The sequence below is a fragment of the Dermacentor variabilis genome, chromosome 1 (assembly GCF_050947875.1).
Source record: "Dermacentor variabilis isolate Ectoservices chromosome 1, ASM5094787v1, whole genome shotgun sequence".
Lineage (NCBI taxonomy): Eukaryota > Metazoa > Arthropoda > Arachnida > Ixodida > Ixodidae > Dermacentor > Dermacentor variabilis.
The window spans coordinates 19766402-19793795 of record NC_134568.1 but is presented as its reverse complement, the minus strand read 5'-3'; the positions used below and the strand labels follow the sequence as shown (position 1 = coordinate 19793795).

Here is a 27394-nt window from a genome sequence, read left to right as displayed (position 1 = left end):
GAACCTGAACGTGAGGACGAGGCCTTCTCTGCGCTGCGCTCAAGAAACGCCGAGGGACGACCGACTTCGGTTATGAGCATCATCGAGCGACATGCCTCCGGACAGCGGATGCAGTCCCCTGACCATCGGGTTCTCCTTCTCCCGGCGGGGCGGTCTGTTACGTTTCGCCTCCGACGTGCGGTATAGCCGGCGCGGATGCAACGGACGCCGGGGCTTCGTTCACAGCGGCGGACATTTTGGCCAGTTCAGCGCTGTCCCAACGCCTCCTGCTAAGCGCATATTTCAATGCCACGTGTCTTCGTGTGTGTGTGTGTGTGCGTGCATGTTGGTGCCCACGCTTGACAAAGCGCGGCAGCCGGGGAGAGGAGCTCCCCAACTGTGAAGCGAGGAGGTCTGACCGGCGCCGGCCCGGCGGATACGTCACTTCTTGCCACAACGTTTCCGTGCGCAGCCGTCACGTGCGCCTCTTCCGAGCCGTTCCTTCTTGCCCTCGACTCCGAGAGTATAAAATCAGCTGCCCCCGGACGCCAAGAGAAGCTTCGATTTATTCAGTCGAGTAACGTGGTCTCCCGTTTCTCCACTTCGGTCGACCTGACCGGCCGCTCTTTTGCGATGCTAGAATAAACAAGTTGTTCTGTTAGCAGTCGACTCATCCTTTGCCAAGACCTTGGGCTTCCAGCTGGGCCCCAGGCAGCCAGGCCAACGCTACCCTTGGGGCTTGCGATCCATTTGCAACAAGGCCATGACATGCCATGACATACGTAATAGTTGCAAGAGAGTGACTGGACACGGACAGAGTAAAACAAAACAAAAACAGGCATCATGTAGCACTCCTGTTACACGTCGTGACACGCTTCCGGGATGGTTACCATGGTTACTCACTCCCCCTGTGAAATATATGCAGATAGTGAGGAGCACGATGGTCATCTAAAAGAAAGCTCTGAAAATGAAACAGAGGATGTCTAAGTCTATGCGCAGTTAGTAAGCAAAGCGGCCAAAATTAATCCCTGCTCCCAAACTACAGTGTACAACATAATGATATCGTGGTTTTGGTACATAAAAACTCCAGAATTCAGTTTTTGAATTTTTAATAGTTTTACCTGCACCAAACGTTTCAAACGCCATAAGAAGAAAGTTATTAGGTAACCGTAATTGCAGCACTTGCTGAACCGAAGATATCACAGTAAGAAAACATGAACTATGTCAAAATGTGAAGGGAAGTACTGCGTAATCATACCATTTCTTTTTTTCTGGTAATTAAGCACTGCGGATCGTCGATGGTATCAAAGTTGATGTCCTTTTAAATTAAGCCTGCCGTATTTCCGCATTTGATTAAGGTGTAGTTCTCACCTTGATCGATACGTAGCTATGATACGTCAACCACTAGACCAAGTGCAGAAGCCAGTCTTATACCGATAATACGGCAAGTTGCAGTGCTTGTGTATAGAAGTGCGAACACCCCGACTAGTCCAGGCCGCCATCTTAAGTCCTTAGTCGCCTGTATAACATTGATTTAGTTAGTATGTGACCCGTTATTAGAATATACACTGTCTAGATACTACTAGCCATACTGTCATTATTGTTATAATTTAAAGCCACCAATGTCATAGCTTCGCCCTTCCGCGAAGACTGCGTCTATAATGGCACATGGCCTCTTTCATTCTGATGTTCTAGATCGCAGTATATTGCTTCTGAGCAATATGCCTGTGTGCTTTAAAGATTTTGAAGGCAAACGTTTCCACAAAGGAACTTTTCCTGTTTTGTTGTGTCCCCTTGTCGAAACGTTGGCTTCCGCTAGAATCTTTGTTCAACCACTCTTGCATCAGTGTTCATGTGAATATCTGTCTTGTGTTGCAGAATTCCTGAGGCAACCCATGTTGACCAGTGGAACACGCAGTATCAGCCGGCTGATGGCACATCCACTGACTGGGGTAGGTGCGGGAAGGTTTTTTGGTCACTGGTATACCATGCCTCACTGTCACGGTGATTGAGGAAGCTAACGTATGTTATCGCACACACTGCATTTAAACAGCATGAATGAATGAATTCTGGGGTTTTAGTTGTCCAAACCACGATTTTCTTATGAGGCACACCGTATAGTGTGGGACTCCAGATTTATTTTTACCACCAGACTACTTTCAACGTGCCACCAATGTTAAACAACATCACCACTGTCTGAGGTATGGTTAAGTAAATGTCATTCATACACCTTTTTGTTACTCAGTTGAGCCAAACTTTCCTTCCTTCCGTTAAATCATTTTATTGCTAAGCATTCTTTGCCTGATCTAATATACTGTGACAGCATATGAAGTGCAAGCTCCACCCACACGTCCCAAGACCAACCGCCCTTACACTCTGAAAGCCAAGCCAGCTGGCATCCACTCGCACCTTAATGACCTTGCTCTGCTAACGTAAATGTACTTTGTCTCAGCGCTGATAAGAGGATCGCCCATTTAATTTTCGAAGATATCCCGGCTTCATCATAACAAATGACAATTTTCTCTTTCGTGAACCATTCACCGCTATTTGGGGTTAAGTGATTTTTTTCGCAAGCCCGATTTTGGAATAGCAATTTTAAAGGTAAAAGATCGAAAGTTTACTTCATTTTATTTTTCAATACGAGAAGCAATCCGGTGTGCAGCGATTGTTCCGTACATGCGTTTGCATGTCCCATTTTCTTGTATGACGTACAGCCCCGACGGCTGGCGCTGAGTCGCTTATCGCAGAGCACAAGCATTATCAAAACGCGACATGAAGCGAGAAGACAAAAATGAGCAATTGCAAGGTCAACCGAGCTCCGGTCAAGGCCGAAAAGACGAAGGAATACAGCAATGAACAACCCCCGAAACACATGCGTGTACTTTTCGTAGCATCAGGTTGTGGCTTCCCTCTTTTGTTGTTTGAATTTAGAGAATCACTTCAGACGGCCGCAGTGTGGTCAGGGTCTCTTCTTGCTTTCTGCGCGTTGCTACCACGGAATATTCCAGCCTCGTTGTCGCTCAATGGTAAATCGGCACCTCTATTTTCAGGGCCTACACGCAACACAGACACCGGAACCACTCGTTTCACACATCCGGTGTACAGCAGCAGCCTAGTGGCCAGCACAAGCTATGCGCGCATGGAGGAATCATCCGACATCTTCGGAAGATACGCTAGGTGACCCAAACTATTTTATCGATGTCTTTCGATAGAGCAGCCCTTGAGACGACACTGAACGCTGTCTATGGCTCATTTATACTTGCACTGACGAACTTGTGCGACGGATGAAAGTGTTGTTGCTTGAAATGCTAAATGTCATCTGCAGTTACTTTTATTTATTTATTTATTTATTTATTTATGCTGCAGTCCTGTTTTCAGGATTTTAGCAGGGTGCATACAAAGTGAAATTGAAAAATCTAAGTGCAAAATACAGCGGTACATAACATAGGTCACTCGCGATGTGCAAATGCAAGCTGTTGCTGAATTACACACAGTAAATAACTTGCCACTTAAACATACGCGCGACTCAAATAACGGCAGGGAGCATTGGGTTACAACGTCATCAGTAAGATTATTCCATTCAACAACAGTTCTAGGAAAAAAGAAAAATTTCAAGCAATTCTTTTAATAAAACAATATGGCGCTGACGCAAACAGGAAGCTTCAGCTCAGGACCTAAGTACATTGAAAATGAGAAATCATATTGCTCAACAACAGACTGCACCAATATTGAAGTTTTCGGCATTTGAGAAAAAAATTCAATAATATTGTAAGGAATTGCATTGTCGGTTTACGTCGTACCTATCAAAAATTCAGAAATTATTCGGCAATAAAGCCAACGCACCAATTCTCTGAACGGCACTTAATAATGCATCTAAAACACACAAAATTTATGTACTACGCAGCACCCTGCAATGTGCGCAAAGGAAGTTGTCCACTTAGGAGTCTCTAAGAGATGCAAACCGTCTTACTATGAATGCTATTTAGTTTGCAGGACTCTCAAGTGGAAGAAATATGTTTTTGTCATCCCGTAACAAAGGTCGCACTTTTTGAGCCCCAATATCCGTCTAATTGCAGGAATGCTACTGGAACAGGAGGAATGGAACAGCAAGAGTTGTCCGTTGCATGTGCCAATGTTTCCAGCAGACAGGAAGCATTACACGGGCACGCCAACGAACACACGAGCGATACTGCCCACACTTGCAGAGCATGTGATCAATCGTCTGTGAAGGTGTATAAGTTTGTAGAACATTGCCGGAACCGCACTGGCAAAAAACACAAATGCAAAACCTGTGATAAGCTGTTCAACCGGGCTGATTCTCTAGCTAGACATTACCGCACGCACACGGACGAGAGACCCCACAAATGCAAAATCTGTGATAAATCGTTCCGGCAGTCTGCTCATCTAGATAAGCATAAGCGCATACACACAGGGGAGAAACCCTACCTTTGCAAAATATGCGGTAAATCATTCACGCGGGCGGAAAATCTCCGTAATCATCAGTACACACACGCAGAGTAGAAACGCCGTCTGGGAAGTCTGGGAAGTATTCAAAGTTCGTAAAACATTGCCGGAAGGGTAGAGGCGACAACCACAAATGCGAAACCTGCGGTCAAATGTTCCACCCGGCTCATCATCTAGCTGCGCATTACCGCACGCACACAGACGAGAAACCCTACAAATGCGAAATATGTGAAAAATCGTTTTGGAATTTCGATCACCTAAATGTCCATAAACGCACACATAAAGGCGAGAAACCCTACATTTGCGAAATATGTGATGAATCGTTCCGGCACTTTGTCCACCTATAACCGTATGCGCAAGCATACAGGCGAGAAACCCTACATTTGCAAAACATACTGTAAATCATTCACGTGGTTGGCGAGTCTCCGTAGACACCAGCACACTCACAGTGACTAAACAGCGCATGTCTGTGAAATATGTACCTAACCATTCAATCTCTACTGGCATAGTAGCGACAAATCTTTCGTCTGTGAAATATGTGATCGATCTTTAAAGCACAACTCAGGTGTCAGTCGTCACCGCCGGAGTATGCACGGGGATAAAGTGTACGCAGTGTGGATTCCGTTTCGCAGAGAAAGAAACCCTTGATGGATATCCGTGCAAAAATAATACGTGCTCCTTATATGGAGATGCATTTGGAGACGACGTTCAACTGGCTACACACCTCGTGACGCATATGGATGTGCAGCCGTAGTATTCTGACTTGTGGGCAAGTATCTCGCCCGCGGCTGTTGCATACCAACGTAAGAGTGAAGCCGTGCAGCGAAGCAACGCTGTTATTTTTCCACAGGAGTGTGCAACTAACTAAACGCATCGTGTGCAGAGACTGGATTCTTATGAAATTTAAAACGGCCTAGTAAATTCATGATGTGAACAATGCCATCTTGTTTTTAGAGATTACGAGACAAGACGTCGTAGCCAGAAGTATCCGGAGTGCTTCGTTGTTGAAGTATACTGCAGATCCTGGCCAGCGCTTACTATTTGCATACTTGCATGTGTTATACACGAACGCAGCTTTAGCAAACTTATTTTAGGACAAACCCTCATGGCATGCAAGTTTATGCTTTGTGTAAGTAGAGGGTCGAAATGGCCGCACAAGATACTTGAATTCCGTTTCGTTAAAGAATGTTGCTTTCCCTGGAGTTTTGATTGTACTATCAACCAACCTCTATCATTTAGCAGAGGGTCCCTCTGCTAAATGATTTTGCAGGCTGGATAGAAAGCAACATATCTCATTGGAAGTCATTTTAAAAAGGAAGCAGTGTATTTCAGCCAACTAAAGATAACCACTGCCATTAATTAGTATTCTTATGCCCTGTTGCCTTCCAGAGAACGCTTTTACGACAATATATACACATTGTACGCATGGGAAAATTTTATTCCTTTAAATTTGTTGTATTCATTGACTGCCTTGGTTCTCTCGTTGGCCCTTGCATTCGTACCGAACATCTTTGCTGTATACCATAAACTAAGCTGATGACTGTTGTGAGACTGTATTAGATTCAAATAATTTGGAGCTTCATTATACCATGTGTTCTCCAACTAAGAAAATGTTTTTTCGTTTCATTGTGGTGGCTTAAATGAAGGGGTCTTTTATCCACTCGGAAGCCGTCTGTTATATCTAGCACAGTGCTCTAGTTACAGCTATCGAATCTTTTAAGCTTTATGTGACAAACGTATCTCTGCGAGCAGTGACAGGACAAGGAAGGCACAGTTTTTATTTACATTCTTGACACGCATACTTTTTTATACTTTTTCCTGTGAACGCGTTTCACCGGCTAACAATTTTTAAGTTACCACTCAGTGCATGACGCGCCTGCATGCATCAGAACATTATCGGGGTTTCTCGTCGATTATATATTTTCTTCTATGTTCTAGTCAAACATCGTGTAATCAAATTCTACGCCCAACGCGAATATAGTTGTGCATTGTAGAAGGCATGCAAACACGAACGATTACGATGGGATCTTCGATTAATCACGTAGGAATATGCCACGCTCGTTAGCCGTGAATCAGCTCTTGCACGAACGACGCATGCGCTCGGAACTATCTTTCTGCAAAAGTGTAACTTGTTATATGGGTTCACGTTCGCCCAATAAAGTGTTTCGTGGCATACGGTTTTTCTTAAAGTGTTGTTCACCATCACTACAACGCGACATCTCGTAGAGGAGTTTCTTTGTTACCGGATGCAAACTGCAATTCGTGAAAACAGTGTAAACGTCGCCATGGGCCTGCGACCTAGCCGCAGGCTACGACTATCGATAGAGTACGGACGCATGCCCGAGAAGTTTAGGAAGATCATGGCCCAGTGAGCAGTCGCACTGAAAGCCACCATGTCGCCGACAAGGCCTGTTCTGCAAAAACCAAGGGACCCAGCGATCTCCCATGGACCTTTGTTTGAAGATGCGGAAAACTGACTGTAAACCTACGCAAGAAGCAACAGGTTTAACAAGTGATACTGTGAGGATCAGCTAGGGCATGACTATTTCTCATTGAAAGACACCGCCAGGACGTGGTTTCAAAATCGAGTCCAGCCTTACAATGAGGCACCAGTTTCGCAGCGTCCTCCTACAGACATTCACTAGTGTCGTGCGATAGAAGCGGGCCGAAGTTCTGCTTGAAACCCGCGTGCAGCAACCGAATGTGAATATCGCGATCTTTACGGAAAGACGACCCGTCTCTACAGCAACGTCGACCCGGACATGCATGAGAAGAAAACGTATTTCCTCGTTCGCGGTTTGAAGCAAGAGCTTTACACCGGATTTATTTCGCAAGCCGGCCAAGACAGTCGCGAAAATTCTCACGAAAACCATGGGCCAGGATGAGATGCTAGAAATTCACTCATCAACGTAGCTGCCTAGTGCCCTCGCCAAAGTGAAAAATCCTGCCACGAGCTCTGAAAGACCTTTCGAACCGTTCTACGCGTAGAACTGCGTAGGATATTTTCTTCGACGCAGCCTCAAGTAGCCTTAATTGCTGATATCGTCTCAGAGGAGATCCAGCCGTCATTTTAGTCCCTTAGACGCCGCCACTTTTGCTCCAACGTAATGTTGAGGTGCGCACAGTTGCCTGTTTAAACAGTTTCGAAACTTAAAAAACAGCAATCCCGAATAAGAAATATTCTGGTAAATCAGTTACGCGGAACAACAAGATAGAGAAATTACCATGAAAGGGAAAAGTTGTCATCCATCCTGATATAGCACGAATCTATAAAGGAAACACATGTGGTCTTCTCAGGAAGAACGCTTCGCAGTTGAGGAAAAATTCCTTCTGGTCGGGGACTCGAACTCGGGACCTTTACAGTGTGGCCACTCCACTATCTGAGCTAACCAGGAGGCTAGCAGATCGCACGGTGAGGGTGAATTAAACAAAAATGCGAAGCCCATGAACACAGAATATGGCAAATCCGTTCTGCGGAACCGCTAGATGGAGGAATTGTCATGAAAGATAAATGTTGTCATCCACCCTGATGCAGCACCATGGTACAAAGGAAACTCGTACGGGAAACCCGTATTGGTTTCCTTTGTAGCGTCGTGCCACATCGACCTGGATGACAATTTTTTCTGTGTAATATCTATTCAGCAGAAAACGCATCCTAGTCGTTATTATAAAGTTTCGAATATTTGCGCACCTCACCAACTTCATAATTCAGTACACTTTGCACCTGCAATATCGCCCGTCGTCTGCCAGTTGTAACTCCGTGCTTTAATACAGAGTTCCTGGCGAACGCCTATATTAAGATGTTCGACTAACATACTTCACTCATTCACCTCAATAAGCATAGCTCGCATAACACACTACTGGCAGCACATATAAATACCTCCCGAAAATATTTCTTTTCCAAATAAATGGGGAAGCCCCATTTAGAAAATTAAAAGTGGACTTCACCCCAAGCCATTTATGCTTTTGTTTGGAATTTGCACCCACAACTCACGTCATATGCAAACTATAGGCGTGCACTTCATTTTCTTTTCAACACGTATGGTGCCGGCCATCTTCCATCGGTCATCACCCATCGGTTTTTCTCCTCTCGCCATGCTTGTTCTCATCTCAAAGAAAAGCAAGTCTCATGCCAATATTCTTTCCTCGTCGTATTTCCTCCTTTAAACCAGCTAATGAATGACGCTTTTTGCCAGCCTTTCTGTGTTGTTAGAAGATATTTAGCCAGAAATATCGTGCTCAATAGCGAAACTCCGCAAGAAAAAAAAACATTCTGCTATGTTGCCTGTAGGCAACGCCTACAAGGGCTGGTAAGGGCTGGTAAGGGCTGGTAAGGGCTGGTAAGGGCTGGTAAGGGCTGGTAAGGGCTGGTAAGGGCTGGTAAGGGCTGGTAAGGGCTGGTAAGGGCTGGTAAGGGCTGGTAAGGGCTGGTAAGGGCTGGTAAGGGCTGGTAAGGGCTGGTAAGGGCTGGTAAGGGCTGGTAAGGGCTGGTAAGGGCTGGTAAGGGCTGGTAAGGGCTGGTAAGGGCTGGTAAGGGCTGGTAAGGGCTGAATAAATGGTTTATCGAGCTCGGACGTGAAGTGGGCTTCGCTAAATCCTGCCTTCCTAATAATGGTACCAACGGTTGTCTCCGAGCAATGAAACTATAACGACTGCTGAAAGACTTCCCAGGGAATAACATTCAGAAAGTGCTGCTACCTCTACGCCAGCATGCCGAGAGACCGAGAAAAAGAAAGTGTTGCTGATATCTCATAAGGTTGAGCCAGGTAGAATTGTAATCTACCGGGTAAAAATTACAACCGGATAACATATCATATTTGTGTCCATGACATATAGGCGCAGGTTGGTGAACTCCGGTGTGTCGCATTTCATTAAAGTAATATGGGCAAGGCCGCTGAGGTGCCGTGCTGCATCCGTTCTCTACAATCGTATCGAGGAGCTCTCTTATACATCATGTGCCTCCGGGGCAGCTTTGTCGGAACTTTCATTGCCAGTAATGTTGCAGTGCCCACGTAGAAACTGAAATACAATGTCATGGCCTCGGTCCACCGCTTGATGGTAGCCTAATCATACCTCTACTGCCAATTGTTCATTCCGGCTGAGGAGCAGAGCCGATAAGAGTGCTTGCGGGGCTGCCTTTGAATCACAGAATACTGCTCAGTGATTTGGCGATTGTTGATGCACATAAAGCACTGAGCCGCAGAGGGCACCAAGTTTGGACCCTGTCGATGCTGTGACGGGGCCAATCCTGAACTTCTTCCAGATTGACGTCGATGAAATGACTACCTCAGCAGCAGAGATGGTTCGAGTCGAAGGCCCATCGGTAGAAATCTGAACTAGAATAATGTAGGAATGATGCAGTAGATGAAGAGCGGCTTGCTTGAGGACGCAAGTTCGCCACTGGGGCTTCTTTCCAACTCCTGGAGTGGAAAGCTGCACTTGTGGCTGACGGAGACAACGCAAACGACAAGACGATCTTGTTGCAGGCGTGGAATCGGAGGAAAGAGGATCGGTAGGTGTCTAGAATGCCAGAAAAAGCTGCCGCTGGTCTACTTTTCGAGAGAGTAGCAATACGTTGAGACTGGAATCTGCAATGATGTCGGAAAATATTTTTAAGGGTGTCCGTGGCGACGTACCTACTGATGGTTGTTCCCTGGCGAGGGCAATTCTAAGCGCTTGACCTTGGATGTTCTCAAACACTCTCAAATTTGTCTTCCGAGTGCTTCACAGCACCGGAGTGCGTTCATAGGAGGAATCCGAGGGTCCCCATGTTTTTCTGGCGATGATTTTGAAACTGTAACTGCTCGAGTGGAGTCTCTCCTTTAGGTGAGAGACATGGACGCTCCAGAAGAGGTCGCGCTCGACGATCATCCTTAAATATTGATGGGTTCTCTTGTACAAAATAGACTGGACAATAATATACACCGGCTATCCAGTCATCGATTTTCTCATGGAGGCGTCTAATTCCCGTTTTGCTGTTATGAAGCCGAGGCGTTGTCTCTTAAGATAAGCAGACGTCAGCTTTGCAGTTCTTTGTAATCTCGCGTGAACCTGTGGGCAGTTACTCCTGAAGCCCAGATGCAAATGTCATCCGCACATATTTATAGGTTGAGTGACTGTGGAAGAGATCCCAGTTGGGAGCTGGGATAATAGTGTAATTGTAGATGATTCGCAGCCTAAAAGATGTTCTACCCCTGAAATTTCTCTACCTCGCTCCTTCAAGAGCAACCCCCTCATCAGGCCTGTATCTCACAAATGCCAATGATGTCTTCACATTTCGTCACACAAAGGGAAGTGCAATGACGGAATTCTCGTTTCATAAATGCAACGCGTGAACAAAGTGAGACTACAGACCGTGTACAGCGAGGCTAACCAGTGCATAGCTGTGGCCAAAAAAGGGGGCTGTCGCTGGTTTCCTCCAACATCCAATCACTTAGTGTTCACTCTACAGACATTGAACACGCCACATTTCTCAACTAAGTAGATGTATTGGCGATTTCCGAAACGTGGCTTGATGAATCAGTTCCAATCCGAGAGTTCCAATATGAAGCATGATGTGATCTATGCAGAACAGACATGATAAGCAACACAAAATGCTACCGAAATTCTGAGAATTCTCTACTGATGCGCAAGCATTTTTAGACATCGCGAAACCGATGGATAGGTAGACACGCATAAGCTACGAAAACGAACTAAACAAAAGCGAACTAAGATTGCAACCAAAGAACGGTTACGCGTTACTGGACAATTCTCCGAATGTCTGCAGCAGTCTTTTAATTCCATATTTCATGAGAGCTCGTGCAACAGAATTTTTTCGGGCTGGTGATGCAGATAGCACGGCATTCCATTTTTTAGAAGATCAGCGCTCCCTGTGGCGAGTGTAAAAAAATAAATGTTTACGACATTGACGCATTCACTTGAAAGAGCTCCAAATCGGCCGGAGGGTACCGGAACTGGAATCTGCTCGTCATTCACATCTTATGACATGCCTGAACAAAGAATAGGTTCATCCACGAGTCAGGCGTTCAGTAGCATCGATAGAACACCAATCACAAGCCACGTAGCCTTCTCTGCTACAGCCTGGCGCGAAGCAACTTCAATATTTCCAAAAAAACTAAGAAAGGGTGCTTAGTCTAGAGGCCATCATTAGTGACTCGGTGGTCTGAATGCACTCAAGCTGTCGATAGTGACCACGTGTTCACGGAGTCAACAGGCAAAAGAAGCAAAACACGATGTCCAACGCGCCCGCTGGCCATGCAAGTAGGGTGGAAGAAGAGTTCGTTAACACCAACATCGAGAACGCACGGCCGCCCTATCCTCGACCGCAGCACCCCCTCACAGACCGGAGACAAACTGCGTCCGCTTTGAGAGGTAGAGTTCTGGAAAGGAAATTGTTCACATTATATATTTTTTCGCATTGCTTCACGTGCGCCAATTTTCCCCTGGAATCAGTAGCACTTCACTTAAAGAAGAAAAAGTAAAGATTACAGTCAATTTAGCTCACGGTAAAGATGATGATGGCGAAAGCCTGCGCGCTCGCAAGAGATTCATTGAATTACTTGAACACTGTCATTCGAATGCGTTGTTACTTTTTATTATTACTTGCTTTATCATAACTCGTTTTTAGCTTTTGCTCTTTTTCGGTCGCCTAGGCATCGCCACTGTTTCTGTGTGGTTAAAGGCACGCTAGAAAGGACGTGGCAAGTATATGAATACCACTAGGAGACATACGCTGGGTCGTTGAATGATTTGTTAGCGCTTTAATCGACGAAGGGAGCTGCATGGATTTTATATATTCTTTTAGCACAGAATGAGAGGGACACGGAAAGGCAAATTAGGCAAACAGGCAGCACTAACTTTCAACGACAAAAGCATTCCCGCTTCACGCAGACGTACTGCTCAAACCGTCATAAGACACGTGCGTGTACGTTGCTCGCCAGGCATGAACAAAACCGGTAAACCACACGTACATGCTTTAGTGGCCACACTGCTTATTTAGAAGGGTGTGCGTTCTACGCGGAGAAATGTGATCGAACTCTTTTTTTTTGTTATTATTGATATAGAAATATTGGCGCATGCGCTTGAATTTTGATGCCAAAACGCCGGACGGTCAAATTTTTGACCCATGAGAAATATAAGGCTTTCCCCTTAAAAAAGACATTTGATGTCAACAGTTTTTAACTGGGAGAGGGGGTCACACGATTATGATCATTTGGTGGGAAGACAGCGCGAGTTATTAGAACACCTCTTCTACCGTTAAAATATGAGTAATTTATCGTCGAGGTATAGAGTGGCGCCACTCTATCGTCTCTTTTCTTCCGATGAGTTCTACGGCTGTCTTCTAGTTTCCAAAGAGCCAAACGTTTCATTTGTTCCCTTTCCTCATTGGCACTGACTGTGCATGCGCTTTGATTCCGCGTGCTTCTGTCACAAAACAGACGCTAGTGCTCCAGAGGCACCGAAACAGCCATGGCTGAAGAAAGTAACAGTGAAAACACGCCTGCTGCGTTTACCTTCGGCGACGAAGCAACGACGAGCACAAGCCAGGAATTCTTGTAGGGCGCTTCGTGCACGTGCGACTGTTGCACTACGTGAGTCTTGCCGCTTGTAACAATTCTCGATTAATATTGTGCCCCGTAGGTATGACCCGGAGCACCAGGCGTTGATAGCTATAGATTTGTTATTACTTCAAAACAAGCCTTTGACAGACAACTTCAGACTGCGTACTACGTGGGCAACATTCTTAGCTTTTTTTTGCGCGTCGATGCATGGTGATGCGAAAATATTTTCACGGAAAGCACAGCTGCGGCTGTTTATCGTTAAGGTCCAAAGTAATGTCACTGAGGGGAGCAAATGCTTCTATCGAAGAACATGTTTGTCGCTCGCGTTTGTTCACAGCATCGCACGCCCCAGTGGCTACGGCATTGCCCTGCCGAGTTCGAGGTCACCCCTGATGTTGCTGGAGCAACGGCCTATCATCGCTGATTGTGAAATGCAAAAACACACACGGGTCTACGTGCCTGTTATAAAAAACCCGGCGATGAAGCATCATTTGGTTCGTGTCAGGCTTTTCGAATGCTGCTCGCGGCGACCTTTCAAAGGCGTATTCTTCTAATGGTACCCTTTGAGCTAAATAAACGTCCTTCACGTGGACCCGGGGAGCTAGCGAAACCTGAGCAAATCAGGTACGGCCGATGTAACTTCAGATTCTGCGATTCGCGTACGTCCGATGTACGTTTAGAAACTGTCATCCCCACACAGCCCATAAGTGCCCACTTCTTCACCTGATTTACCGCGCCGGCAGCAAGCGTCAGAGCATAAACAAACTAGTGCATGAGCATGGCCAGCGTGCGACCTGATTCCGCAATGCCGGCACTACAGAGACAAACGCATCCAAAACGAGAAAGGAACTACTCCTCCGTACTACCTAGGCAAAGTTTGATATTGAAGGAGCAGAAGCCATCAGATTTTTTCTCTCGCACCCGCTTTTACTCACTCCTGCGCGCAGACATCGGGCGATTCCTGAAATGCCATCTCGTGCTGGGTGAGTCAGCAGACTGATGTGCCCCCTGTGCGAGAGTTTCTCTAACGCATGACATAAAACACGCCTCGCACCATTCACGCGTGCTGCTCATCGCGCAGCTCTCACCTTCATGATGTTTTTTTCCTTTTATAGCTGACGTGAAACTAATTAGTATACTTAAGTTCGAAAGCAGGTTTTAAAGAGTAAATTCGACAACTTTTTTGCTGCCACGGTAAATAAGTCGCAAGTTAGAATGATTTGCGGTATACAACTGCAGATGCGCGTCCCTTCATTTACGGTTCTTTTCTGAGGCTTATGTCTGCAATTGCGCCTTGTTCATGACCTGTAACTCAAATAATTATTTTGGAAAGCCAGCTGCACATGTCATACCTGAGTGAGTGAGTGAGGGAATAAACTTTTATTGGGTCCAGCAAAACGCGATTAAACGCGCACCCGGCAAATCCCACAACAGGACTGACGAATCTAGTCTGCCGGCACGATCGCGGGCGCGCTGGACGGCCAGGATTTGGTCCTCAAAGACGGGACTTCGCAGGAGCGCGTCATACGTGTTATACGTGAAGCAAACTCGCAACAACACATTTTTGTCACATATGCTTAACTTGAACTGATTGAGTCCTTCTCAAGTGTTCAGAATTAGTCTTTCGTATGAAGCAACTGTCGGTTCACTATTATTCTGTGGAAGCCATGTTGCTCGTTATTTTAATTATTTTTACGATATATTCCTCATGGCATGGATCCATGATTCGTCGTTCATTTTAATTCCCGTGAAAATCCCAATACCAGCACGGCGATTACTAATTCAATCCGGCGTGGAAGGAGCATCTCTTTTTAGTACAGCTGTGCTCTGAAACAAAGCATGTAAGAAGATCACGCAGCCTCTTCTTTTGAGCCTGACCCTATTTTACAGAACAATTAGATCAAAAGATTTCCGGTGCGCCTATTCGGAAATTATCATTGCGATTCTCCTCCACGAGTCGACGCCACGATAGTTTGAAAACCGAACACATATAGCCAACTACAACGCATTAATCAGAAACGCCGTAAGTGAACAAAAGATCAAGTTCTACACTAAAGTAAGCTAAACTTGACTTGCTTGTTTGTGCAAGTCAAGGAGGCGTTTCCGCTAAGGTCCATGGTCGTTCCCCACTCCACGCATTACACAGGGTTCCCCTTGTGCCAGCCAGCAAGTGATCATTTGGGTAAAATAAAACACTGCACGTATCGCGTTCATTACCAAAATAGCAGTTTGCTTGCTCCAAATTGTGCTTTTACAAAAGCTTCATCAGATATTTCCCACGTTACCTGGAAGCAAGGAGTCCGATACCAATACATATGTCCAATTCTAGGATTTGTGACGACTTCTTCGAAGACCTGTGGATCGCGTTCAACAGCCTCAGCTATTCCAAGGACGTTACGGGTATGTACGGTATGTACGGCATGGCCTTCGACCATCGATGCCACTTTCGAAGACGCTTAACAACCCTCAATGAAAAGAACATTTACATAGGCCACGGCAGCGGTGCATTTACTACAGCAAAGGACACACTTTACAAGTGTCACCGTGTCGGTTTCCGTATGCACAGCCCCTACGCGAATAAATAGGGTAGCAGATTCGGAAAATTAGTGCTTGAATGCCATACAGAATGAAAACCGTACTTGGACGGCACAATGGACAAGGACATAGTTTACAAATTTGTAGCTCTGCCCCCCCCCCCCACCCGCGACCAAACAGATATCGCAGCTCCGTAAAACTGCATGGGCTAGAGCCCCTAAGGCGGCCAATATTGGTTCATTAATTACCAACGTGCAAAAATTTTGAATGTTTACGAGCGTTTTGAAAAAATTCTACCCAAAACATAGTATCATATTTCAAAGTGCCCCACATTATATCGTTTTGACCTCTTTAGATGTATCATTGGATGTTTCCAAAACTGTGTTATCCGTTTTTTATTGCTTCATTACATTTGAAAGCTTGATATTCATATTTTACAAATTCCTCCATACTGAAAAATTTTATGAAAACATTCACAGCCAAAACAAAACTTCGTTTGCTCCAGTCACTCCATTTGAACTTTTTTCTATGTGCAACAGACCTCAGCAAATTTAGAGCAATCTTACCGCGTATTTCTCATGCGTTTAGACAGAACACCCCGAGCGAACTTTAGTTTTCTGCGCTACTAAGGAGCTTTACTATAACGAGAACGCGGCCTTTACAAGGAAAGTTAACTTTGTGCAAAAGCTAGCTTAGGAAATTTTGCATATTTTTCACCGGCACCTTAGCAAAGCCTGAAATATGCTTATTGCTGAAGATGTAGAGCAAAGATATGACTCTGATTACAGACACCAAAAAATTTGCAGGACGCTTTAGCGTCGCCTTTAAGAGTGCAATGCGATACCATTCAAAATACCTGACTGCTTCTGCCGCTTCCCGGTAACTACAGCTTATTTAAGAGTAATGTTTACCGGGAAACGCTGGCAGCAAATGCTATGCACGAAAGCGAGCTTTCTCGTAGAAACGCCGCTCATTACGTGGGCCGCGGATTCTCGGTGGCGAGCGCCATCTGGATGCGTTTGAACGGAAATTGGCACACCGCACTATGAGTGGTAGAAACACTGGAAAATGGGTTTGTGTTTGCGTCTCCGCGTAACAAAATTATGCTTGCTTGTATATTCAAATTACAATGCGAAGCTAGCATGCCTCTGAACGTTGTGTGTAACTCGTAATTTACGATGTTTCTGACGCATTTTACTTTGAGAAATTCGTTAAGTAACGCCTTCGCTCTACACGGAAGGCCTGCGTGGTTCGGTATGCATAGTTTGGAATGACTTTTCGCTCACAACACGGTCGACGCCAACGCCGGACGCAGACACTGGATTTTCTGCGACACGAGGCCCGTAGTGATATCGCCTTAAAAGTGGTTACCACGTCTTCAGCATGGAACACTGTCGTGTTCTATTCTGCGGTACTAAATGCAGCACTTATTTTGGGGGAAGTTCTACATTGCATAAATTCCGTCACGCCCGTCTTTTTCGTCATATGTATTGAAGGTATATTTCCAGAAAAAGCACCGCATACAGAAGCACTGAAGTCAGGTTACCCTAACACTAAACCTCAACTAAACATGTGGGTTTTTTTTTCAGCACAAAATGTTGACACTTGTTGAATGACCCTTGCAAAGGGACGAGCTAACACCTCTGTTATTCTATCAGGCCATACACATGTCACTGAAAGCGGAATCACCAGTTCCCCGCCTATGGTGTCCAGCAGCAGCGTCAATCACACACAGCCCAGTACAAGGCGCGCTGGCATGGAGGAAGCATCGACCATTCCGGAAAACATCGCAGGGTGAGCGCACGTTTGGAAAAATTTTCTTGCACGAAGCAAATCACAGAGCGTGCGTAATGCTGCCCGTGGTACAACTATGCCTCCACTGTCGAACTTTTGCTATGGAGGTGAGCTCTGAGATATGAAACGCGCACAATATCAACCGTTATTCTAAGCACGCGGTATGGTGGAGGTGGTGCTAACATGCTTGTCGTGCTCAGCACTCTTGCAGCTTTGTGAAATGCGTACGTTCTACGCCATGGTCGTTTACACAGATAGTAGAGAGAAAAGCGTCTGTCTGGAGACAAAACGAAATGATACTGTTTTACGTGCCAAAACTACTTTCTTATTATGAGGCACGCCACAGTGCAAGACTCCGGAAATTTCTACCTCCTGGGGTTCTTTAACGGGCACCTAAATCTAAGTACAAAGGTGTTTTCGCATTTCACCCCCATCTATATGCGGCCGCCGTGGCCGGGATTCAATCCGGCGACCTTGTGGTCAGCAGCCTAACACCACAGCCACTGAGCAACCATGACGGGTGTCTAAAGCAATCGAGCAATGCAGTGACGGGCCATACTGCTTAAGTGACGTTCGTTTCAGAGTGCAGCGATAATTCTTAGACTTTTGATGATTCGACTATATGCCACATGCTCAAGTATTTACCGCTTTGCTATGACTTTCGCTTACCAAGGTAACCTATGAGCCTGGAGGCATGATGACTGTATGACGCTAACACAATGATGATGCAATAAGAACGAATGATGTTACGAAGTCGCCGGATAAAATCCCGGCCTTGACGGCAGCATTCACATGGGGGCGAAATGAGAAAACACCCGTGCACTTAAATTTAAGTGGACGTTAAAGAACCCAGGTGGTCAAAATTCTTTATAATCAGATCGTGGTTTTGGCCCGTAAAACCTCAAAACCTAATTTTATATTTAAGGGATGATAATAAAAAATTATGGGGTTTTACGTGCCAAAACCACTTTCTGATTATGAGGCACGCCGTAGTGGAGGACTCCGGAAATTTCGACCACCTGGGGTTCTTTAACGTGCACCTAAATCTAAGTACACGGGTGTTTTTCGCGTTTCGCCCCCATCGAAATGCGGCCGCCGTGGCCGGAAGGGATGATATTGATATAACAATAAAGTCTTACAATGGCGACGACATGATGACAATGACAGGCGCATTCTTAAGTTGTGAATGATGGTATAACAAGGACGACGTGACGACGACGGTAAGGCAACCGCATGTAAAAGTGATAATGACGACGACCGCACCGCCAAGGCGGCACAATGACTACACCGTATGACAACGAATGCATGATAGGGTCTGTTGAACGACGACGCAGTGACAACGATGGCATGACAATGACGGCCTAATCCTGATACTGTGGTGCCAGCATAACTGCCGAAGAATAACGAATGAAAAATGACGTCGACGCAACGACGAGGGTGGTATTCTGACGACGGGATGACAACAATGGGATTACGACACTGAAGTGATGAATACGGCGGCTGCGGTGAATCGCGCCCCCGCGTCACTCACACGCTGCCTCTCGCGATCTCCCATTTAGCGAGGCAGTCGCGCCTCACTTGGCTCCGTTTGCAACATGCCGCACGAAACACTGTCCACACCTGCCAATATATGACGAAATGAAAACACGTATAGATCTGCGCTCAAATAAGGCAATAGGAAGTATCATAATAGTCGGTGCAATTTTTTGCAAGATAAATAAAGAGTTTAGGTTTGTATATGCTGTTCTACCCTGGACAAGTAACCAGAGCTTTTTGTCGCATTAAGGTCGACATTGATCGTGAGAATTCTGCCTAAATGTTGATTTATATATTTCTTAAGGTAAAACTTCTGTAGGGTAAATATTTCCTTAATATTATCGATTTATTTTATGTGGCTTATTTACCTCCTTTTACTTAAGTAAATATTGCGACATAGGTACCACATAAACCAGTAAAGTTAATGAGCAAAACGAGAACAAGGTGAAAGCAGGAGCCTACGTTTCGAAAAGTGGACTTTTCTACTCCCGCCTTCCCCGTGTTTTCCAGTAGAGTTAAGAAGGGCTTACAAAGTAAAATAACATAGCTTGAATCGCCCCACATATTTGGCTGAGTCGTGTCAACAAAAGTAGCAGAATAAATGCGAAAACACAAACCTAATTCCGAAACAGCGCCAGAGGCGCACACAGAGAAACGAAACAACGGGACGGCGTGCTGCCTCTCAAGGGCACATTTTAAATTGTGTTACCACATAAGCTCTCTCTACAGTTCCTATTGTTCATATACAAATGTATCACATATAGAAGGTAGAAGCACTAGCTAGAAATCTTCATTATTTTAATGAAGAAAAGCAAGTATGTGTCAGCAAAGCAAAAGAAATAAATTAATGTATAGGTTATCTATGTTACAGTAAAACAGATTGCAACCAGTGTTGAAATAAATATTTGAAGAATGAGATTAAAGAAGCAGATACATCCCTTGTCGGCATATGTCATCCACAGTGCGTTTAAAGATGAACGTATTTTACTTATTAGCGCACGCAGTCTATGATGCAATAGATTATGCGCAAGTCGGTTGTTTTTTGTGCTGTGTGGGAGCGGTAAATTGTACCCATCTGTGTCAGTGTTAACCAACTTGCTACAAAGTTATCAGAAACATTAAAGTCCGGAAACTTAAACATAAGCCCGGCGGAGGAAAAGCCCCAGTTTGGTTTAAGACGATTGCTTGTCGTATTGTCTATTACCAAAGTGCGACCAATGTTTCTTAAAGAGAAAACAAACCGTTGGGCAAGCTGACCCTTTTCCCGCTCGGAGTAGTTTGGGCAATGAAGCCACTTCTGGTATTATTTTTAAGGTTTCTTTCACCACTCAAATTTAGGTTACAAGGCTCCGAATCGTTTTTAAAGAAAGCAAACTTGCGTGACTTTATACTACAGGGATCAAGAAAGGGAAAGTCACAATATGCTGCGGTATACCCTTTAGCATTTGTGAACAATTGCAGTAGTACGCCGCGTTTCAGCTACGCTCATGCTGTGCAGGCTACCCGTCATCGGAAGTATTTAAGGCGGAAAGCCTTAGACCTATGTTTCGAGGTCGGCTTGTGATTGCACAGAAACTCGCAGTGCTCTTGCGACTGCTCGCTCTTTCGTCGTCGTCTTCTTACGAGAGCGACTGAGCGACGAAAGAGCGACTGGTCGCTCTTTCGTCGTCGTCTTCTTCCACATCGCTGCCACATCGACGCCGCTAATCATGCCAAAGAAGACAGTTAATTATTGCAGAGTTAATTAGAACACTCGAACTCACGACTTTTGATAGGAGTCGAACCTTACAAGATTTTGTGTTAATTGTGGCGAATATTACTAAGGCACAGTTAATTAAGGTAGCTTTAATTAGGGCGCTCGAACCCACGACTTTCAGTGGGAAACGAAGCAATAAGAAGCAACAATGCATTCGAATGAAAATGTCGAGTAATATGATCGCTCTCTCTTGAGCGCGCAGGCTTTCACCTCCACCATCTATGGCGTATGCGAAAGTAATTACCCTTAAAAAATTACCCTTAAAGGTAATTGTTCTATGAGGTGCGGAGTGGGCAGCAGCGTATTTTGGTTAACGACAACAGTACTCTTCGTGCTGGGCGTGAAACGCAATATGCCAATTTTGAGCAATCACATAAAACTGTCCCCAATGTGAGGGGTCTGACATAGCTACGGCTGCGCATGGACCATGAGCGTTAATTACCGAACAATTGCGCCAAGAGCGAAGCATTTGTAGTTCTGAATTGCTACTGGTTATAGAAGACAGCTCTGCAATTTGTGGGCAACAGAACAATGCGAGCGCCACTCGTCAGGGGATAAGAACTACCTGCTTTATTTCAACTGAGCCAGAGAGCGCCACAGCCGTGAGCAGAGTTGTATCATCTGGCACTCGTAAGCTAGATGGGCGTAACTTAGCTTGTATACCTCCTACATTCCGCTATTGCTTACACGAGCAACAAGCTCTTACCAGCAAGATGTGCACTTCAGTTCGAGAGGATCATGAAAGAAAAGTTGCGATATCTTCCGATAATTGTACATTTTTTTGTTTTTGTTCATGTAAGTGAGGGATAGTTTGGGTAGATCATTCTTCACAAAGATAACAAGGTTTATCCGGGCGCCCCCGCGAGCGTTCAAAAATTTGCCGCTTCTCGTCAAGCTAGTGGCGGACTCAAACGTCTCGTTTTTTTCTAGCCGAGTGGTATCATTTTAATCGGAATCCCGAAGTGACAAAAGTTTTATTAGTTTCCGCTCTTTCTTGGCATTGAGTGCGCATGCGCGGTGATTATTGCGCATTCGTGAATACACGCCAGTTACACGGCATCGAAACATCAGGCATGGCTGATGAAAGAAGCTACGAATACACGCCTCCTGAGTTTAGTATGACGGACGAGGAAACTGTACAAGCTCTGTCGGTACCTGGAGGGCTTCATCTACTTTGGGTGCCTACACAACGTGAGTTTTACTTGTTTTGCTTGTTAATTTTTCATTCAGTGTAGTTACCCTTAGACACGACCCATATAATTGGCTCGTATATCTGTACATTAGTTCGCACCTAAAAGAGGTCGTTTTGACAGCCAACTTGAGCTTTTAAATCGGAGGTTTTCTTAGATCTAGACGCGTCGATGCATTGGCGGTGCGAAGATATTGCCATGTTCAGCGCAAAGTTAGCTGTTTAGCGGTCGGGATAACACTTCTCAGAACATGAAGTGAACGTACTTAAAGAATAAAATATTTTTCGATTATATATAATTATCAGCACTGTACACCCGCCACGGGATGGTGTAGCTCGAAGTGCCGGATTCAATCCCTGGTGCGACAGCCGAATTTCGATGAAAGGAGACTGCTAGAAAGCCGATGTTTGCATTTATGTGATTGTTACAGAAGCTACGGTGGTGAAAATTGATGTTCAGTCCACTACTGTTTTATGCGTTTTATCAAATTGTCGCTCTTGCAGAAAAACCTCGGAATTAGTTTTAACCGCAGATTTGTGTGCCGAGCCGTAGGTGTTCTCTAGACAACTCGTCAGAGTCCACGACAGTACTGTACTACAGCAGTACTGTCTACAGCAGCAAGCGAAGGTGCCGTTTCGACTGTGGTGGATGAGTGCGTGCACAGTATGGTGCCCCGACTGTGCCGTTCGTCCTATGCCAGCCAGCATATTCAGTCTTTGAGGAGAACGAACTATTGCAAGTAGCCCGATTACAAAACACGACTTTACTTCTTGTGAAAATTGTTTTAATAAAACGTAAATTGAACCATTTTTGTCGCAGCTAGTAATTGTCTCAATAATACTTTAATAATTGCAGCATTTCTGATGACGCCTGGAAGTACCAGTGGAACACACGGCCCACGCTGATAACCGACGGGACTTACAACGTTGACGGTACGTAGGCGATAGTCATTTGCCACCAGTGGAACTTGCGCAGGCAGTTCACAACAAACACAGGAGATAGCCCCTACGGTTACCGGGGCAACGCTACATTTATTGGGCATAAGGATGCACTTTACCAGCACCGTCAAGACGGTTTCCGCATGAACCAGTTTATAACTGTCCTTATTGAGAAATTTGCGTTTGTCTGAATATATGCAAATTGATACATAACTTAGGCAGTAGAAGTTTTTGAATGAATAGATTATTGTATCGGCTGTCAGGTAAAGGACGCTCCCAGATGATAAGGGCAGAAGCCAAGACTGTGCATTCCACGCAGCGAATAATTCGCTCGCAAATAGAATCTTCGCTTGACCATTGGTCTACAATTTTATTCGCCAAGCAGAATCGCAGTCGGTTCGTCTTTCTAACATCGTTATGTTTCCCTCAAACCGATCAAGCTCGTTGACATAGCAAGTGCTTTGATTCGAATGCAGATTAAGACGTGCAATTACGGCGGCGTTCTAGATGTCTTTACGGGAGGGTCGTAACGGTACTGCCCCGTTTCTTTTGCCCAGTTCGATAATTGCTCACGTGCAGCAGGTTAGGATCAGCCAACGTATCCTGTTTCGGCCGACTGCAGATGTCACAGCATAGAATTTGGGGCAGCCAGAAATATTTTGCAATTAAGCCCTTGATCACTTCATAATAAGCTAGCCAAATCACAGCCACGACATAAACAACGTTAACAATAAATGAAAATGTAAGGCAAGGATCCACAAAATTGTTTGCTAGTTGTTTGCGCTCTGTTGCCTTAAACCTTTACCAAATAACCCAACTATATGCTTCTCAAACAACATTATTCGTGTTGACGGAGTAACAATCTTAACACCCAACGATTTCCAATGGGTATGCCACTACTTCAAAAAGTGTAACGCTTTGTGAACAAGAAAATCTGCGCCATGTTGAAACACCGGCCTTTCAAACTGAATGTTCTTTTTTGTAAGGCGATTAGCATTCCTTGCATACATGAACCATCATTCGTTCTGCCAGTATCTATGCAACCACTTTCTTAGGCCTGACGAACTTTGCGACTTTAACGGTGTGACTGATAAAATTGACGATGCCAGACAATGAAGATTAGTTTTTTAAATTACGCTTATGCAATCACACTAGTTCCTCCGGAGTCAAAGATGATGAAACTCAAATCTTTTGTTCCGGTGGTTGGAAATCCGCTTTTGAACTTTTCTTTGACGTATGAAGGCACAGAGACTCAGGCATGTGGGTGTAACAATGCCATAAACATTATTAGCTAACTTCCTTCCACCCCCTTCATGTTCTAAATAAAGGTCTATTCTACAATGCAGCGTGTCCCTGCAGTTTTAATGCTAATTGCAGTAGCGTCGATGGTCATCCTGAGGAAATCTCTCATTTCTGCTTTTTCCTACTGTCACATTTTCCTTTCAATTTCACGCGATATCTCCACAGTTGTAGGGAACATGTGCGCCTAGCAATAATGCTTGCAGCGCTATCCATGCAGTCCACATTTTAACGCACTTTGGCGCTTTCCGTTGCATAGTTCAGTGGCATTGCCCCGTGAATTAACACTTCTGCATTCCTTTCCAAGCTGATCTGGTGTCTGCAATATGATTCTCAGACATGGGCATTGAGCAATCTTTTTGATAGTTGTACTATAGTCTGTTGATGGCCTACAGAGGAACATTGACGAGGACACCCGTTTTGGCGTTCCTAATGAGCTGCTAAACATGCAGTGCTTACAGCCGGTGCTTAGGAACTTGAGCTACCGGAGTCAGCAAATAGGTTTGGGATAATCAGTTTCTGAAAGGTGAGTACATCGTTGGATGACGCACCTATCTGTCATACAAGTTCATTAAATTAAGGGCAAACATCAAACAAAAATTTAAATTCCCTCAGTAGAAATGCCTCCTCTCACTTTGTCGTCGTCTGCGTCTGCCTATGTCTGCTGCTCGTAATAGATGAACAATAAGCAAGAACTTCGTGAGGCATCTAATGTGCTTGCTACCGGATATTATAGCAAATATATTGGGTCAGGGGTTTCATGCACGAAAACCGACATGTCGTTTTTCCCTTTGAGCACTGTCGTGGTAATGCTCGTGCTTTGAGAGAAAACGTGATTATCTTCAGAAGAATCCAAAAGTGCACAATCTTGATCGTGCTCGGCTTCCTCATCGCCACGAAGTTCATGCATGAATTCAAGAATGTTGTAGAAAGAAAAGGAACCACTTACGAAAGCGCAACAGTAAAGTTTCCCTACCACTAAAAGCTTCTTGCCTTGCATCATAAGCATGAAGTATCCATTTCCCATAAATTGGCCCATTACTACTGCGAATGAACACTTTTACTATACTTTTGTCATACAGGTGTGACTGACAACTGGAGCACAAAATTACCAGCACCTGGGGTCCATCAGCAGTATCGATGACGCAAGGCCCAGCACAAGCCTCGCTGGCATGGAGGAAACATCAGCCAATTTTGAACACTAGGCCACGTAAGTTCACATTTAGAGAAGTTCCATTTCAAAGCAACTCAGAGACGACAGGAATGGCTACCCATGTAACAATATGCCTCTATTCGGTATATTCTCTTTTGGGTGGGGCTAGCTCTGATGACTGAAACAGGTACTGCATAAGCAGTTTTGAGTGTTCGGTCGACGCAGCCAGCCCTGACATACTTCTTGGTTGCAACAGCGCCACCGGACTCGCGCAGAGTTACAAGGAGGGAACACCACAGGGCACTGTGGGCACCTCATGCCACAATCCCGAAACTACACAAACTCACTCGATTTCCCATCCTGTAAACAGGCTGCAATGTGCGGTTCACTTGCAAGTTTGTAACCACAATTATGGAATATGTGAAGATTGTGAGGGGAAGATACTCATCTAAGGCTCGTAAAATGAAACAAGGTTATGTCCAAGTTTACCGAGGCAATACAGCAAGGGTACGCCGGCAGTAAGCAGAGTCTTTGAAGTTATCCTGAAGTCGACCACTATAGCATGCCTTAATTATAATCAGATCACGGTTTCAGTACGTAAAAACCCAGATTTTAGGTTTGATATCGTCGCGTGTTTTCACAGAGGACAGGCGATGTTTGATGACGAGCGCTGGCCCTTGAAAAACACTGGCGGTGGGATCAGGCTAGCGAGCGGGCGGAGTTAGCACACGCACTTCTTCCTTCCTGTCCTTCCCGTCTCTTCTTTGCACTGTCCACACTACTGCAAGTGGCAACATTTTAAATATTTTTACCTCCACGAAAACGTTCCAAAGGCCGCAAGAAGAATAGTATTCGCAGGTATTTAGCCTGTCATACTTGTCGATGAGAGGGGGTTCGCACTTTGCTCGATACGTAATTTTGACACGAGAAACGTTAGGCGGAGTGCGCATGCGCGTCTTATACCGATAAGACGGCAAGTTGAAGGGCTTTTGTAACCAAGTGGGAGCATCTTGTCCGGCCCAGATGGCCTCACTTTGATCCCAATTAGAGCTTTTTCTTTCTGTCCGGTGAGAGAGCAAGAAACAAATGGTAAAAGTGACGTCAATGTGCTTGGCTCGATTTCGCCAGTGCAGGAGCAAGTTAAACGTGTCAGTTCAAATTAGGACCCTCTGTCCTCACTCTCGAAAACAGTCTGCTTTTAATACCGTCTTCTTCCCTAGGCGAGTCGACCAGAGAATCTGGAGACTGTCCAGCAGCAAATCACCTTCGTCGACTCTGTGGCGATACCACGCCGCATGCTCACCTTAACCCGTAGTAACTCCGCCACCCAAGAAGTGGGTGTGGGTTCTGTGGAAAGAAGTGAACCTGCGGCACCTATAGTTCGTTCGTCTTGTCTACCCCCCCCCCAACACCCCGCCGCGACTTTCTTCTTCGCTCTGGCGGGCTGAGGGCCTTTAGTGTAACTCTGCAAAAGCCGGTTTACACGCTGTCTTCAAGGCTCGATAAGTGCCGAGGGAAGGCGGGGGGGGGGGGGGGGTGATTTTACCCGTGTAATTACCTGTGCCTATCAATTTGTTGTTGTGCTTCCCCCTTTTCAGCCTTTTCTCATGTTTCTAGGCAATGGTGGGGTGATTACTTTTAGTCGTTGCACACCCCGCGTTGACGTCTGGATAGGAGGGGCGGTGGTTTGACACGTGAAAAATGTTCAATTAACACCCTTGGTGGTGTTGAGAGGTAACATTATTCATATTTTTCCGGGGACTGCGTTGCCACGCTAACAACTTAGTGTTGTTGTTCAGTGCAAGAAGGGCCGGCCTTGTTTCTAAAGCACTGAAATGTGATCTTTGGTTGCATCTTTTTAGTTTCGCCGCAACCTGTCTGTCTAATCGGATTCCATGCGTGAGGCGAATTGCGTAGTACTTTCTGGACGAAGCGCCGGCAACAGGAATTACGCTGGAACCTTCGACGAGTCGTATACAAGGGTGCCCCAGCTAGTTTTAGCAGTGTTTAATGATATTAACTCTTCTGATACTTCTGATACTGACTCTTCTATTGAGTAAGTCACGCTATTTTTGATATTCTGCCTAATTGTATGATTAGTCAAGGTTAATTAACCAACTTCGGAAGCAACTAAGGCAGGCAAAAAAATTTCGATAAGAAAGTTGCAGAGCGGTTTGCAGAACGTCCGA

The 27394-nt window shown here is 45.3% G+C and overlaps 1 protein-coding gene across 1 annotated transcript in view; it reads left to right on the top strand.

The window, feature by feature from the left end:
- Positions 1-4691, top strand: part of LOC142590171 (uncharacterized) — a 59585-nt gene extending 54894 nt beyond the window's left edge. Inside the window, exons 4-6 of the mRNA XM_075702464.1 lie at positions 1858-1931; positions 3030-3156; positions 4056-4691. Coding sequence (XP_075558579.1) covers positions 1858-1931; positions 3030-3156; positions 4056-4500 — 646 coding nt within the window. The 3' untranslated portion in view covers positions 4501-4691. The remainder of the gene's footprint in view (positions 1-1857; positions 1932-3029; positions 3157-4055) is intronic.
- The last annotated feature ends 22703 nt before the right edge of the window (positions 4692-27394 follow it).